Raw genomic sequence first — 15,398 nt, forward strand, 5'->3', positions numbered from 1 at the left:
TAGCGAGAACTCACGTAATTTCTCCCGTTTTTTCCCCAAGGTGTGTAAGTACTTTCTCTTGTTCCTGTGCGAATACATTGATCATGGTCCTTAGGGCTATACAGCATTCTCCTGTAGAATGAAGAAGAATTATCAGTATTAACTAGTGGTAATCACAGATTAAAAAAGTGCGGACGCAATTCCAATTCATGTTATATCGCATTGTTTTGAGGCGATCAAGGACGTATGCACAGACACAGACTAAGCACAGACTCGTAGCCAGCACCCTTATTTTCACATAATTTCTGTGATAAAATTTGAAGTTAGGATATTCGAAATTTATAACCGAAGAATGCCTTTACGATTTCCTGCCACATAAGCAGGATATGCACGGACATTCCACACTGGTTTACATGCAGTGGCCTTACCTACAATAGTGTGATAACGAAAGTTTTTCGCACCAATAATTTTCCTTATTTTCGTACGTACGGTGTACAATGGGAGCTCCGCTATTAAAAAACAAACACACGAAGGAATCCTTCCCGCAAGAGCCCAGACTGTGAACAAAGTTTTAGTGAAGCAACTCCGAGTAACGACAAGTACTGTAGAACCCCGGTAATTCGAACTCCGAAGGAGACGAAAAACAGTTCGAAATAGGGAGAGGGAGGAAGGGGGGTGTGTGGGTTAGAGTTATAGAGTTAATAGTTAACTGATTTTCAGCATTTCAGTATACAGTACAGTGAAAATTAAACTTATCTCGTCAGAAACTGTAACACGATCATGCTTTCTTGTTATAATACAGGGAAATGACTGTCCAATACGTGTTCTGTTCGTTGCACTAATTTACATCAAAATGCTGTAGTGTTAGTTTTAGTGTTTTAACCGATTACAGGACAAGACGATCAAGCCAGTGGAATGGCATGTGTGGTAGATGAGGAACAACAAATCCGCGAGTTATCGAAGCAAATCCAGTGGTAAATTATGATCAAGGGAAACGAAATTTAGCTCGAGATAGCAGGGAATTCGAGTTCTCCGAGTTCCAGTTACCGGGGTTCTACTGTAACCACCGCCACCTAGTTAGCTCAGTTGGGAGAGCGCCAGTCTGCTTAGCGGGTGGTCTCAGGTTCAATCCCCGACCGGACCAAACCTTTAAATAACTGAGAAGAAAATGCTGCCTATGCTATGTCTTCTCGGATAAGGGCGAAAAACCGTAAGTCCTGTCTCACAGCACTTTCACTTATCTGGTTCTTGTGGGACGTAAAAGAACCCTCACCACTGTTCGAAAAGAGTAGGGGACGTAGACCCCGGTGGTGCAGTCAACCTCTCCTGGGTTGGGTGGGTTATCTGTAAGGACACACTTACATTGGAGCCCCGCTCTGTTGTGTGTTCCACACCATATGGCGAAAGTGATTAAATAAATAAGTAACTACATCTCGTCACTGCTGTTACCGTAAGATTCGTCATTGTCAGCAGACTTGACTGCTAGTAACAGATGCTGCTCCATCAGGAAATAATGGTCTGATATTATGGGATGGAGCTGAAAAAACAAAAACAATAATCAGATTATTACATCCATGTTTCCTTTCAGAAAAAAACGTTTCTTCATAATGTCTCTTCAAATAGATATGGGTAACCGGTAAAATGTCCTAGCGATGAGCGGACTTGAGAGCGCGCCTACGTGATATCCTGTTGAGTGGGAGATAAATAGAGGATATTACATGGCCGCGCAGAGATACGAAATTTCTCTTCGAGTGTTGAAAAATATTTCACGAGTGAGCGCAGCGAATGAGTGAAATAGTTTTTCAACACGAGATATACAATTGTAAATTCAAAAACGTACGATGAATACAACTTCTGTAATGACTATCATACTTACATGAGGAATAACATCCTTATTCCATTCAGGACAGGAATACTGCCCTCCAGACTTTTCATTTTTAACAAACTTTAAAATAGTATTCTTGTCCGTCTTTTTCACCTCTTCAAAAATAGAGAGAAACAATAAAGAAATTAGCAAATTAAGAAACCTAGTACTTAGCCATCTTACAAAAATTTCTCGGTAGCGTATAAGTTTAGCGTAAAGATGAAACCAACAACGCATGGGTTATGCAATATTTATTTTCCGTACCACACACGGGAGATTTTCTCCTAGAAACATCCCCAGAATTTCCTAGCTACAGATGAGATTCGAACTCACAACCCTCCGAGAAAATGGACGATCTAACCACTGACCTACTGGAGGCTCTTTAGCGAACAGGGTCTAAATTTAATTATAATTACACCAACCTTTGGTATCCATACAACTTCATTTCCCCAAAATGGGGTCAAAAAAAAACTCCCCGAATAGATCGTTGATTTTTTGACATTTTGCGAGTGCAAATAATGGCAAAGTGTAATCGATGTGTTAAGTGAGCTTGTTCAGTTGCGAGAAAGAACAAGCAGTTACCTTCTAAGCATGTGGAGTGAAATTCGATATAAAATTGAGTTTTACTGTTGGTTTTGATCTGTAGAAAAAAAGCAAGAGCATAAATATAAAGGATAGGTCATTTCCAAGTTACAAAATCCTCACTTTCAAAATGAGGCCAAGGGCAAAACATTTGAGATCGATACTTAACTTAACGCATGAGAAAAAGGATTTGTTTTTGGTTTACTTCACGACTCTACTATATCCTTGACCGAACCTAATATCGAAAATGTCCCATATGGTTGGCTCTCAAATGGGTCAACGAAAAGTTCAAGAGTTATTTGGTCTTAACAGAGTCTTGTCAGAAAAACTACCTCACCGTTGCACTGATCTTGAGAAATATTATTTCACATCCTTCGGACAGCGGGCTCTTTGGAATAGTTTCCTCTAATGAAAAAAAGACAATAATTTCAAATGACATAGAACCCACTAGCAAACAACACTCCGTAAATCGGTCTCATTTCATACAATTTATACCACTTATGCTAAAGTAACTTGAGGTCGGAAAGTGAGCAATGAACACTGCATAAATGGTTCGCATTTCATACGCACTATACTACTTATGTTTGAGTAACTTGAGGTAATAAAGTGAGCAATGAACACTTCTTCCTAAATGGGTCTCATTGTATACACTTTATCCTACTTACGCGGGGGTAAGGTCAGAAAGTAAGCAAAGAACACTGCATAAATGGGTATAATTTAATAAAAACTATACCACTTACGGGGGGGTAACTTGAGGTCATAATCTGAGCAAAGAACACTGCATAAATGCGTCTTATTTCATACATACTATGGTATACTACTCATGTTTGAGTAACTTGAGATCATAGAGTGAGCAAAGGACACTGCATAAATGGGTCTAATTTCATACAAACCATACTACTTGCGCGGGGGTAGCTTGAAATCATAAAGTGAGCAAGGAACGCTGCATAAATGGGTCTCATTTCATACATACTATGGTATACTACTTATGTTTGAGTAACTTGAGATCATAAAGTGAGCAAAGGACACTGCATAAATGGGTCTAATTTCATACAAACTATACTACTTATGCGGGGGTAACTTAAGGTCATAAAGTGAGCAAGGAACACTGCATAAATGGGTCTAATTTTATAGACACCATACCAGTTATACAAGAGTAACTTAAAGTTAGCAATGGATACTCCATAAATGGGTCTCATGACTACCAGCTTTTAAAAACGTAAATTTTGGTAATAACGAAAGCAAGGAACAAAACATAAACCAACAGTATACTCCTGGCATAGCCCCCTTTAGGTCCAAGGAAGTGATTGCAGAGGGATTCGACTGTACAACAAAGCAAACAGGTAAACATACCTGGTGAAACAGTGAAGGGTAGGCACATATCAAATGTACAGAAAACAGGCCAGTGATCACTCGTCCTGATATAAACGGGACAACCTACACAAAAAAGGACCAGATACATTAACTAGCTGCCTGGGATAAACTCTCAACTCTATGCCGGAAACCGGCACAGGGGTGGGGGGCTGTCTTGTATACATTTTTTCCTCATTTCGCAGATTCTGGACTTTCTGTATATAATGGTTTACATTTTATAATTTTGATTGCGTGACAGTGAAACAGAGAATTACATGGCCATAAAAACTTTTTTTTGCGGGACCAATGCGGGAAATCCCTAGCGGGCAGGATAGGCCCCTCTTACCCTATTGGGCAGCCAATCACAACACAAGATTGACTTCAATTTTCCCGCTTGCAAATTCAGCCATATAATAAGACAGAATAGTAGGCAGGGACGAACTCTAGCTGCCCGTTTTATAAAGGGGTTTGTCCCGTCTACGCCAGGGAAACATTAAATATCCTTAGGGTGTTTATCATTTGACACCCTGACAACTTCGTAGAGGCATGCAATGCAGGTAAATCTCTTGAATCAGCCAGCATATTTATATGGTATTACCAATCAAATGAAACCACTTTCACTTGGTGCAGCTGATTTAGAACGTAGTTGTTACTTTCAAGTCTGTGGATGCAATCTTACGGTATGGCCCTCTTTAGCAGTGCTTTTACATTGCACTATTTGTCACTCAATGTTGGGAAGTTTCTAGAATTTTAACTACCGGATGTCTTGACTGCGGAGTATATGCACCCACCATATGAAGTAGAAGTGATCTTGGTCTGTGGGAAAGAATGTCTAAGTACTCTGTCGCACCATGATGGTACATTCGTCAGCACCTGCAAAATACATAACATTCCATAACATTACTTTTAATCCATAAAAAGAATCTATTCAGTAAGTAAAGAGCCATTAGTTCGCAAATTCTTTAAGTTCATTAAGCACCACTTCCACTGCCGTCAAAAAACCTTCAGCAGCACTGAACTCATTATTTCTAAGCAAACTTAACGCAACTTACGAAAAAAACATAAAAATGCTATAAATTGCCACAAGAACTTATAGAACGTTTTCATTCACGTGGCCAGCCTCTATGTAAATTTATTGGAACAAAGAAAAGGTTTTCGTAAGAAAAGAGTTCAACTCCCACAGGATTGGTCTGAAACACCAACATGGCCACCGTTTCATTGTTTTGGAACACCAACATGGCCGCCATTTCATTGTTTTGGAACACCAACATGGCCGCCGTTTCATTGTTTTGGAACACCAACATGGCCGCCGTTTCATTGTTTTGAAACACCAACATGGCCGCCGTTTCATTGTTTTGAAACACCAATATGGCCGCCGTTTCATTGTTTTGGAACACCAACATGGCCGCCGTTTCATTGTTTTGGAACACCAATATGGCTGCTGTGACGTCATGTGAAAACACTCTATTCTAAAAGTAATAAAGACAAAGCATGCCTACCCCGGTTCTCTTGACTTTCTCCGAGATGTACTCGGTACCTCCTCGTTTGTACCTGTATGTTGGTGGGAAGTTAATGACTTCTTCCTCTAAAAAATTAAAACGGAATGTGCCATGTCAGCGTTGCTAACTACTCAATTATTACAAATATCAGTGTACAAATGGCAACAAGCCTAAGAACGGGAAACAAAAAGCCAACAAAGCATGTCCAATACACCTTTTTCCCAAATTGGTGGCAAATTAGGTCATAATTGTCTTTATAATAATTGACCCTCAATGCCAAGTTTCCAGATAAATGTTCTTTTGAACTTGGAAGATGCAATCAACAGTCAGTCAGGTCTGGATAAACGGGCCAACAACACTTTTAAAGGATGAGTGGAAGAATGTAGCTGTTCCTTCCGATCCCACTGACTGCCCCAAGGTCTCCGAGGATGGGTTTACACGCACAAAATCACAAATCTTACCGAATCCAAGGAAAACATTCCCTTTATCTTTCTCCACCCTCAACTGGTCGTGAATTTTCATCTTGCTAAAGTTCTGAGACTTGACACCACCCAGCACTTCCTAAAAAAAAAACACCAAGAAACTATACAAATATCGGATCAATATAGGTTTCAGGGAAACTGCCCACCTACCCCTCCCCTTAGCCACCATTTTGCCCTAAGAGAGAAGTAATTGAACATGTTGGCTTAGGGGAGGGGTAGGTGGGCAGTTTTCATGAAACCTAAATTGATCCCGAATATCAGTGTCACTAAAATGAATTTCTAAAATGTATATCTTTGATATCAGGTATGCTACTGTAATAACAGTGGTATTTGATCCAGTCATTGAACATCTGACTCAAAACGCAACCTGCTTTTGTTTGTTCTCTAACGTTGCTCGTGTCCAATAAAGACAGTCGTTGTCTTATGGAAAATTCAAACCGAAGATGGAGGTGTCTTCAAACCAAGCATTCCACAAGCGAGATTCTTCTATTAGTCTCCCTCTCTTTAACCATTTCTCATTTCAAATTCCTGACTTCTCAAGGAATCTACACTCGAGATTTCTCTCCAAGTATCTCTGTCACTTCGACCACCCGTCATTCCAGAAATCCTCCCTCTTCAACGATTTCACATTTAAGATTCCACTTGCTCTTCAATATTTCCAGATTTTGGATTCCTCTTTGTACCCCTGCCAGCCGAGGCTACATTTTAGAGGTATAAACTGGCATGCATTTTTCAGGGATTTTAGAGTCCAGGGCCGAGTTGTTCAAAGCTGGGTTAAGATTACCCAGGGTTAGCGCGAGATTTGAATTCAGATTTAAAAGCTTAAAAAAGCATTTCAGTTTTAATTCTTTTTGTCTACAAGTTGATGATTGGAAGCTCTAAAAATAACAGAGAAAATTATGCGAGGAAATATTTTTGAACACAAGAAAAAGAAACCCGGGTTAAATTTAACCCCGGGTTAAGCGCTAATCGGCCTTCGAACAACTAGGCCCAGTATTGTAAGTATTATCTAAGTATTATCAAATGTAAGAAGTTTTATCATTTTGCTAATGGGAATGGGCTCAACCTCCTTGAGGTATAAATAACCATGCTAACTTTTTTGGTGAAAAAAAGTAAAATGTAACTTTCCGGTTTTTTTTTTTAGAACACGCGCAAAAAGTTTAAGTTAAATCTTGTACTCGTAGTCGTTGTCCTCCTCAAATCTAAAGCTCTCTAGTGTCTGCCCCTGGGTCTCCGAGGATGGATCTGTTTAAAAAACGCTGAGATATTTTATCAAATTCTCGCAACTAATTCTTTAACCCTTGAAATCCCAATGGTGTCCAACATCAATTTTCCCCTAACCATATCCATTGATTGTCAAGAGATTTGGTTATGAGAATTAATAGATTGATCACCTAAGAGAAAATGCTTTGATCTTTCATCAAATTCTCTCAACTTATTCTTTAAGAAAATGTATAGAGATCAGTTTGGAGAATTTGTATGTGGATATTGGGACTTAAAGGGTTAGGGAATTTGTATGTAGATATTGGGCCACAGATGATACCCTCGGTCATCACCTTAACATCCAAATCTATTCTGTAGTTTAGATCACCAAACCAGAAGACATGATGGAACTGATGTGTGATACCAAATACACCTTTCTGGCCAAGGTTCAGTCCACTAAGAATATCGAGAAAATTTTGATTCCGCCTGCAATTGACACAAACGATATGGTGATTAACCGTTTCTGGTTTTAAATTTAAGCCTAGTTCATTGCACAGTTTTAAACATCAGTCTGTGCAAGGTAGAGTTGTGTGCTCGATTTCTGGGGGAGTAGCGCGGGCTCATTTCCCGAACAGCGGCTGATAATCGAGCCTACGTGGAATTGGTGAGATGCTCAAGTGGCAGGAATGTTTGGTACTGTTTAGCCTACGAGCAAGCTCTCTGTTGAGGCTCTCTGACGGCAGGGCGAAAAGAGCGCCATGGAGAGCTTGCTCCAAGTTAAGTATAGTTGGTAGTCGATGGTTTTTAACTGGCCACGTCCATTTACAAATTTCATTGGAAAATATGGCAACAGCATCAAATTTTCTGGCCTCTTGATCATCTCGCCAATTCCACGTTGCACAGAATGGAGATATGCTTGATTCAAAATGACGGCTCAGGATGCTAAAATTGCTACAATTATTGGAGAAGAATTCCGTTAAGATCAGATAGACTTTGATGGCTCGGAGAAAGGTCTGTAACTAAACACAATGTAATACTGTGAAAGGTTTGAAACTGTCAACAACAGTCCTATTCAGGACTACGTTCACCCGGACGATCAAACTCAACCTACTTTTAAACACAATGTATTTTTAATTGCGAATATGAAGACACTATCCTTTCCGGTTTCATTTCATTGCAGCTGCCAAACTCGTTGTGTTTCAGGTATCTAAAAGACAGTCATGACAGTTATTTTTTGTTGTTGTTGCCTCTGCTGAGCTATTTAGCCCCTATATGGCTGCATGAATATTCCACGCGCTTACTAAACACGAACCTTAACTTTCTGGCCTCAGACGCCCTTGCTGCAAGATGACAGTTTACAAAACACAGGGACAGTGGTCCAAGACAGAAAGAAATGCCCACTCCTCCCTTGTTACCTGGAAATCGAAGAAGACATAATGAACATCTTAGGTATACAGTGGAATCCTCTTAAATAAATAAATAATAATAAATAAATAATGATTTGGAGGTAGCACATCCACAAAGTGGTTCTTTGTCTACCCGATTCCTGGTCGAAGTGGAATTTGTAAATGTTGGTTTTTGAGGAGAGGGGAAAACCGAAGTAGCCGGAGAAAAACCTCTCGAAGCAAAGGAGAGAACCGACAACAAACTCCACCCACATATGGCGTCGACGCTGGGATTTGAACCTGGACCACATTGGTGGGAGGCGAGAGCCCTCACCACTGCACCTTCCCTTGCTCCTCTTAGTGAAATCACAGTATCAATATTCTCTATCAGGGGGATATCATGCCAACCACTCAAAATGACAAGCGTGCCTGCAGGCTAGTGAGTTATCAACAAAAATCCTTCCAATCACAATGACCGAGGTTTTATGAGCCCGCGAGACTGAGCACCCCAACCAAACCCTTGTTCTCACTAAAACTGCCGGACGCCAACCTGGTTGAGGTCATTGTTATCTAGGACCTTCCGTTACCAACTCGCCGTACTGACGAGGTAGTATCCCATTACAACACTAAGACATGTTAAGCTTAATCACTTTTTCTTTATTTGCACACGGACGGAATTCCCTAAATCCTGCAGTCTGCTTGGTTCCGAGATTTGGCTATTTTTTTTTATTTTATCTGTTAACCTGGGTGGAATTATTGAGGCGACTTCATTCTCGTGTTTGCTTGCTGTTTGCGAATGAGTGAAATCTGTGATATTGTACAGTTGTATGGCTTTTATGAGCAACAGCGCAAAAAAATGAAATGAATTACTCACATAAAACATCCTAAACAAGGATCAGTCAAATCAGCAGGGAAACAGTGAAAATAATGTAAACTGAAACAACACTTTTAGCTTAACTGCTAATAGACCTTATTCACGATACCCACCATCTTTGCACGCGCTCTTGGATCGATGGGATAAAAGCTATGTCACGTGGTATTTCAGGAGGCAAACAGGTGATAACATATGCCAATACGAGTAATCGCCGTCGAGTTTGTTTACTAGTGAGCTTACGCAACAGGACGGCAGGAAGAAGAGGACGGCAAAATGTTTGTGTGTGACAAACGTGACAGGGTTATTACTTGCATGTTATGTCGTGATCTTCACTTAGCGTTAATGTTTTCTTTTTTTTACAAAAAGATCTGTTTAAAAGAACGTGATGTTTGGCGAAAAGTTATTTCAAACAAAATTGTTGTCACGGTTGTCACACAAGGTTTGCCGTCTTCTTTCCTCTCCCGTCCTGTTGCGTAAGTTCACTATTATCAAAATGAGACAACGATGTCATAGTCATGCAAAATGAACACATGGCGTTTTGGCAAGATTACTGTTCGCCATGAAGACATCTACGGTCGCTACCGTATACAAAAAAGTAACGATGATCACTTCCACCCATATTTTGACATTATCGTCTTTAAGATGAAAAGATCTTTATTTCCTGTTGTCTAGAATAAACAACCTCTACCGCGATTTCTTTCATTGGCAGTTTTTTCACTTATTTGCCCCCTGAGAAACCACGTGACATTGTTTTTATCAATTAAAACGCGTGCAAAGATGACGGGTATCGTGAATAAGGTTTATACAAGGGACAAGTCACTAAAAAGACTTAGGAAAAAAAAGAACAGCAGCTCGGCGGAAACGCTTTATGTGCGTCGAGTCTTCCTTGCCTAGTCCCTAGGCCTCATTATTTCTAGTCTGCTACACAGCCGTTTTTAGTGTCGTCACGCAACGCGTGACGACACTAAAAACGGCTGTGTAGCAGACTACATTATTTCGCGGGGCCAAAGCGTTTCAGGTCACGTGGTCGAAGCGAAGATGTGTTTCCCGCCCGTTCGCTTCGGACACGTCACCGGTGTGAATTGATCGAGAGGGCCTGGGAAAACGCCGTACAGAGACTAAGTAAGAGTCTTCCCATCATTCGCCTCAACTGGACAAACATTAACCCTTTGAGCCCCAAGATCCACATACAAATTCTCCAGACTCATCTCCATACGTTTCTTTTAAGAATAGTTGAGAGAATTTGGTTTAAGATCAAAGTGTTCTCCTTTTAGTAATCAATTTAGTAATTCTCATAACCTTTACTCTTGATGATCTGCTGATGTTGTTAGGAGAAAATTGATGTTGGTCACTCTTGGGGCTTAAAGGGTTAAAACAAATTAAAGTTATTCCCAAAGAAGCTGAAAACTCACCGAAAGCATTGGCTATTCCAGTCTTGACACAAGACTGTTGAACATGTGATATCATGTGTTTCAGATCTTGATTGGCAAAGACAACTAATCTAATGCTCCACAGTGTGCAGGTGCTGACCTAAAATTAATAAATATTGATAGTATAGAATATTAAACAATACGTGGATGAGGTTTTTGTTATATCCGGAATAATCAAGGTTGAGGGAAACTTTGTTATCAGCCGAGGCTGATAACACTTACTGAGAAAACAGAGAAATTCAGCCCCTCTGATCTATCAACATTTGCTGTGAATTCCTGACCGTTTACCCTGAAATAAAAACAACTATAAAATGTTCCACGTTTTTGGTCACATAAAACTGTTGCTTTTTAACAGAGATTTAAACGGAAACAGTCATTCTTGCCATAGACTTTTACAATGAAAGTGCACTAATTATACTTTGTTAACCAATAAAATCTGATGTCCAACATACCAAATAGAATTCCTTGCTTGGAAATAGTTTTTTCAACTGGTCCTTAATTCTAACAATCCAGTCCTTTTCACCAATTGGACACTCCTGGAACAATGAGATTGCTTCAAGTTAAGTGGAAGGAAAATAATCTACAGTTGGACCTCTATCAAGCGGCCACCCTCGGGGTACCGGCAAGTGGCCGCTTCATGGAGGTTGGCCCCTCAATAGAGTTCGTCATAAATCAGCGCATTTGGAACAAACGAGCGATGCAGCAGCATTACTGGTCCACAATCCGTCGTCTCCTTCTATGAAGGACTGTATTTTCCCTCAGTATATTCTTGAAATGAAGCCAAACTAAGCGAATCAAGCACTTAATGACCGCTTAACAAAGCTACAAGAATGGGAGAACTCTTGTTGGGATAGCCAAAAGGTGGCCGCGGTCTCTTAATTAAGGTTTACTTTCCCATTCTTTTCTATATTTATTTTAGGACTTTGATTACTGGCCGTTTAATAGGCGGATACGTGGTGACGTCATTGTTTACATTTTTGCTCATTAGCATACAAGTTAACCCATATAACACAGGGGCGGATCCAGGATTTTTCTTAGGAGGGGGTGCACCACTAACTGACTGATGACGTAAAAAAATTTTAAAAGCGAATACGAAGAAGAGGGCCTTTGACTAGAAAATAACATAATGTGAACTGCTGAGAATACATATCAAACGATAGAGCAGATTTTGTATGACTGTGAAGCGACTGCACAGTGTTAATAAGAAAGCGGCCGCAGGTCATCCGGAAGGGGGGTGCGCACCCCCTGCACCCTCCCCCTAGATCCGCCCCTGTAACATGTAGCCGTATATACCAATTAGATTCAGAAAAGAGCTGGTTAGTTTATGCAGTTGTGCAAGTTTCAGCTCTTTGCAATCAGTAACGAAGAAAATAGCAGCAATTAAAAACTGCAAAATTACTGGGTGGCTAAACGTTAATGAGCTCGTACATTCTTTGTAAATTTCTTTGTAAATACAATTCGTGCTCCCGCAGTCCATGTCAAGTAACTAGTGTGCTTATAGAACAGGGTATACTAGTGCTCCTGCACTCGCACACTTCCGCAGTCTAATTAATTCAGAATTTATTATGCAAATAAGACAACAGCCGGACCGCATGAGCAGTTTTCAAGTTAGGCCAGGTGTTCTGCAATCTAGCTGTTTATTTTATCTATGCCACTCACTGATAGAGATCTGCAGGAAATTATAGCACTTTGAATTTTACTATGTTAACAAAGGAGTTATCACTATGGCCTGCAATTCATAAGTGCCTGATGGCATGTACATTAATAATAATTTCCATATCTTGTTTTTCAAAGAAACTCAAAAAATCTGAAAATATTACTTTGCATCCCACACACTGTACCTGTGTGCCAATCGCGTAGATATCATGAGGAAATTCAGCCAAAGAGCTATCCATGGTTTTACCAGAACCCTGGCACTTAAACCAGGATCTAAGGTCAGCTGGAGGATTAGCATTACCTAAAAATACACAAAACATCACTGTAAAGGGCATTTTTTAACATGGCTCATCCCAGCTGCGTTGTGCAGGACAAAAAGCCAAGCAAGCACATCTGAAAATATGAGGGCTAGATACCAGGTTTTTTTGACAGTTTTCCACTCTATCTCCCATAGGAAGGATTACAAGTGACAAAGATGCGAGTCCCTAGGGGATCTGGGGGCATCAACCTCCAACCTCCAATCCTCAGAAAGTTATCGAAATCAAAATCTTGGAAATGCACTTTCCAGTGTTCTTGAGACTGTAGTGGCAACTACCTAAACAACACAATGCCACGCTTAAATAATGAAAAAGAAATCTGTAAATATAATATGGTGACAAAGTACCAGATATGATATGGTAAGGAACCGGTCTAAATGTTTGACCCCACAGCCTCAAATAAAACCCTTGTAGATGGTAAGTATACCCAGCTAGTTCCACTAGGGTAATCTTTAGTACAACAATGATGGGGTTGGTCACCAGAAAATTTGTATCAATTCAGGTTTCTGGGAAACTGCCCCCCTACCCCTCCCCTAACCCAACATTTTGCCCCAAGTGAGATGCAAATGTTAACGTCAAATGTTAACGTTGAGTTAGGGGACGGGTAGGTGGGCAGTTTCCCAAACACCTAAATTTATCTGAAATTTTTATACCTACTGCTTACATGTACTACATACCAGGGCCTACTTTTGTGGGCACGACTCAAAATGATTACCATTTTTGCCAGATAGATGTACCATTTTCAAAGTCAAAACCATGACTGATGACGTAAAATCTATTTTCTGAGAAACTCACACCAGTTAAGGTGGCTGAACACAGTTTTGGCAGTTTGTGAGTATAGGTCATTTGCCAAATCATGGTAAGAGAAAAAAATTGCAGCTCACAAGCTGAAACTTGGCAAGTGAAAAATATACTGATGAAAAATTTTGAATGACTGGTAAAATTTTACGTTTTCATAGTTTCCATGGCAACATGAACAATTGAATACAACCTTAAAATTTCACTTTTCCTCAGTTTACATAAAATTCGCTCATTAGATTTTTGTATGAACTTGCACACATCTTACCATAATTAATCATTACCATTTGAAACTTATTTGACCAAATTTTAACAGACAGGTTTTTAGATAATCAATAATATAATAATTGTAGTGTAATTATTAAATATGTCACAAATTCGTCTGTTCAACTTCCATTTTAAAGTTCTCATTATTCAAAATACGATAAAAGTAAAAATTCTGCCAAATATCACAAAATTTTAAGAGTAGATTTTGAGAAATCGTCTTGTGTACCATTGCTTTTTCGCCGCCATGTTTGTTTGTCTAATTTAAAACACAAGCTGTCACGCGAGATACTGCTGACTGCCCGCAAAACTGTGTTCAGCCACCTTAAAGGCAAAGCTGCATTTTGCTAGTCAAAATATTTTACCCATGTTCCATGTCCCAATAAAAACTGATGCTTGATTCTTGGTGTTTTCTGAATGTTGGTTCTTCATTTGTTGAACAAGTTGACAGAAAACCTCACGAGACTGAGATAGAAGAAATAATAGATAAAATGAACAGAAATTTTAGAACCGCTTAACACAGTGATTTTGTTACCCTTGTGTCCTGCGTCCTTGATGCATAAAAAGGGCCAAAGACACAAAATAATTCATGGCACGCCTCCTGTGGGACGCAAAGGTCGATCAATTGATCTGAAGATGTTTTGTAGAATATCCTACAGGTTCGAGTAATTTCTGTAGCTGTTCTTGTGGCTGTTGTTTAACGAGGTACATTTCTTTTAGTTTTTGCTGTGCTTTACGATAGAAGGAGTTTTTTAGTCCAGTAAACTGTAATGCAGAGTTTTGGAGTCTGTCTTCAGACTAATTGTCTGCATGGTTACATAAAGGCCCAAAAAATTCAGTTTAGGACTGACTGTTTCTTGAACTGGGACTCAGTGATTCTGGACTAGGATTCATGACTTTTTGCTTGATGAGTCCGAGGACTCACCATAGCTATTTGTAACAAAATCACTGTAAGCAACCTTCTGATTTGAAGTTTGTGACACTTGGACCCATATTACATCAATGAATTCTTACTCTTCCCTGTTTGTACTACATATGGACCTTAAAATATTAACAGGGGTCACTTTGGTACAAAATTTTCAAGTGTAATTTACAAGTGCAGCTTTGTTTTCAGGGGCCAATTTCATAAAACTTTTACAAAATAAGGTTCACAAATAATCAAAGCTACACTTATAAATAATTTTTAAAAGTTTGATTAAATTGACCCAAAATCTAAAACAATGACTACACTAATATTATTGTAAACGTTTTATCAATGTAATTGACCAAAGACTAGGTAGACTTTGGTGCTAAGCTACTTGTACACGGCATGTTTGTCAAATTTGTAAAAATGACCAGACATTTTTTACTTTACTGGCCCAATTTTTAAAGCAGAAAAAAATCATTAAAAAGTTTTATTTTACCTTGCCATCATCAAACTCAAAATCCTTGGCAGTCTTTGACTCGATCTTCAGTCGTAATCGTTTTATGTTATCCTTTGACTTAACTAACTGAACAACTAGAAGAAAAGAAACAAAACTAAAATTACAGTCAATCCCGATAACTTGAACCATCGCTAACTTGAACCAAAATTGATTTCCCCTGGATTTTCTCCATAATAATATTACTACCCATAAACTTGGTAACTCGAACCCTCGATAACTCGAACGTTCTGCTGACTCAAAGTAATTTTTGTTTCCCATCAGATCATTTCCATATAAATTTACCCTGGA

General features: G+C 39.4%; 1 protein-coding gene across 1 annotated transcript in view; it reads right to left on the reverse strand.

Annotated features, from left to right (window-relative positions):
• Nucleotides 1-15,398, reverse strand: part of LOC140950256 (phosphatidylinositol 3,4,5-trisphosphate 5-phosphatase 2-like) — a 36,564-nt gene that overhangs the window by 11,327 nt on the left and 9,839 nt on the right. The window contains exons 10-25 of the mRNA XM_073399464.1: nt 15,090-15,184; nt 14,052-14,151; nt 12,493-12,608; nt 11,104-11,187; nt 10,634-10,751; nt 8,275-8,377; nt 7,316-7,448; nt 5,739-5,838; nt 5,278-5,363; nt 4,570-4,651; nt 3,779-3,862; nt 2,763-2,830; nt 2,426-2,483; nt 1,856-1,959; nt 1,429-1,516; nt 15-111 (exon numbers count right to left, since the gene is read on the reverse strand). Of these exons, the coding sequence (XP_073255565.1) occupies nt 15-111; nt 1,429-1,516; nt 1,856-1,959; nt 2,426-2,483; nt 2,763-2,830; nt 3,779-3,862; nt 4,570-4,651; nt 5,278-5,363; nt 5,739-5,838; nt 7,316-7,448; nt 8,275-8,377; nt 10,634-10,751; nt 11,104-11,187; nt 12,493-12,608; nt 14,052-14,151; nt 15,090-15,184 (1,516 nt within the window). The remainder of the gene's footprint in view (nt 1-14; nt 112-1,428; nt 1,517-1,855; nt 1,960-2,425; nt 2,484-2,762; nt 2,831-3,778; nt 3,863-4,569; nt 4,652-5,277; nt 5,364-5,738; nt 5,839-7,315; nt 7,449-8,274; nt 8,378-10,633; nt 10,752-11,103; nt 11,188-12,492; nt 12,609-14,051; nt 14,152-15,089; nt 15,185-15,398) is intronic.

Source organism: Porites lutea, chromosome 10 (assembly GCF_958299795.1).
Source record: "Porites lutea chromosome 10, jaPorLute2.1, whole genome shotgun sequence".
Taxonomy (NCBI): domain Eukaryota; kingdom Metazoa; phylum Cnidaria; class Anthozoa; order Scleractinia; family Poritidae; genus Porites; species Porites lutea.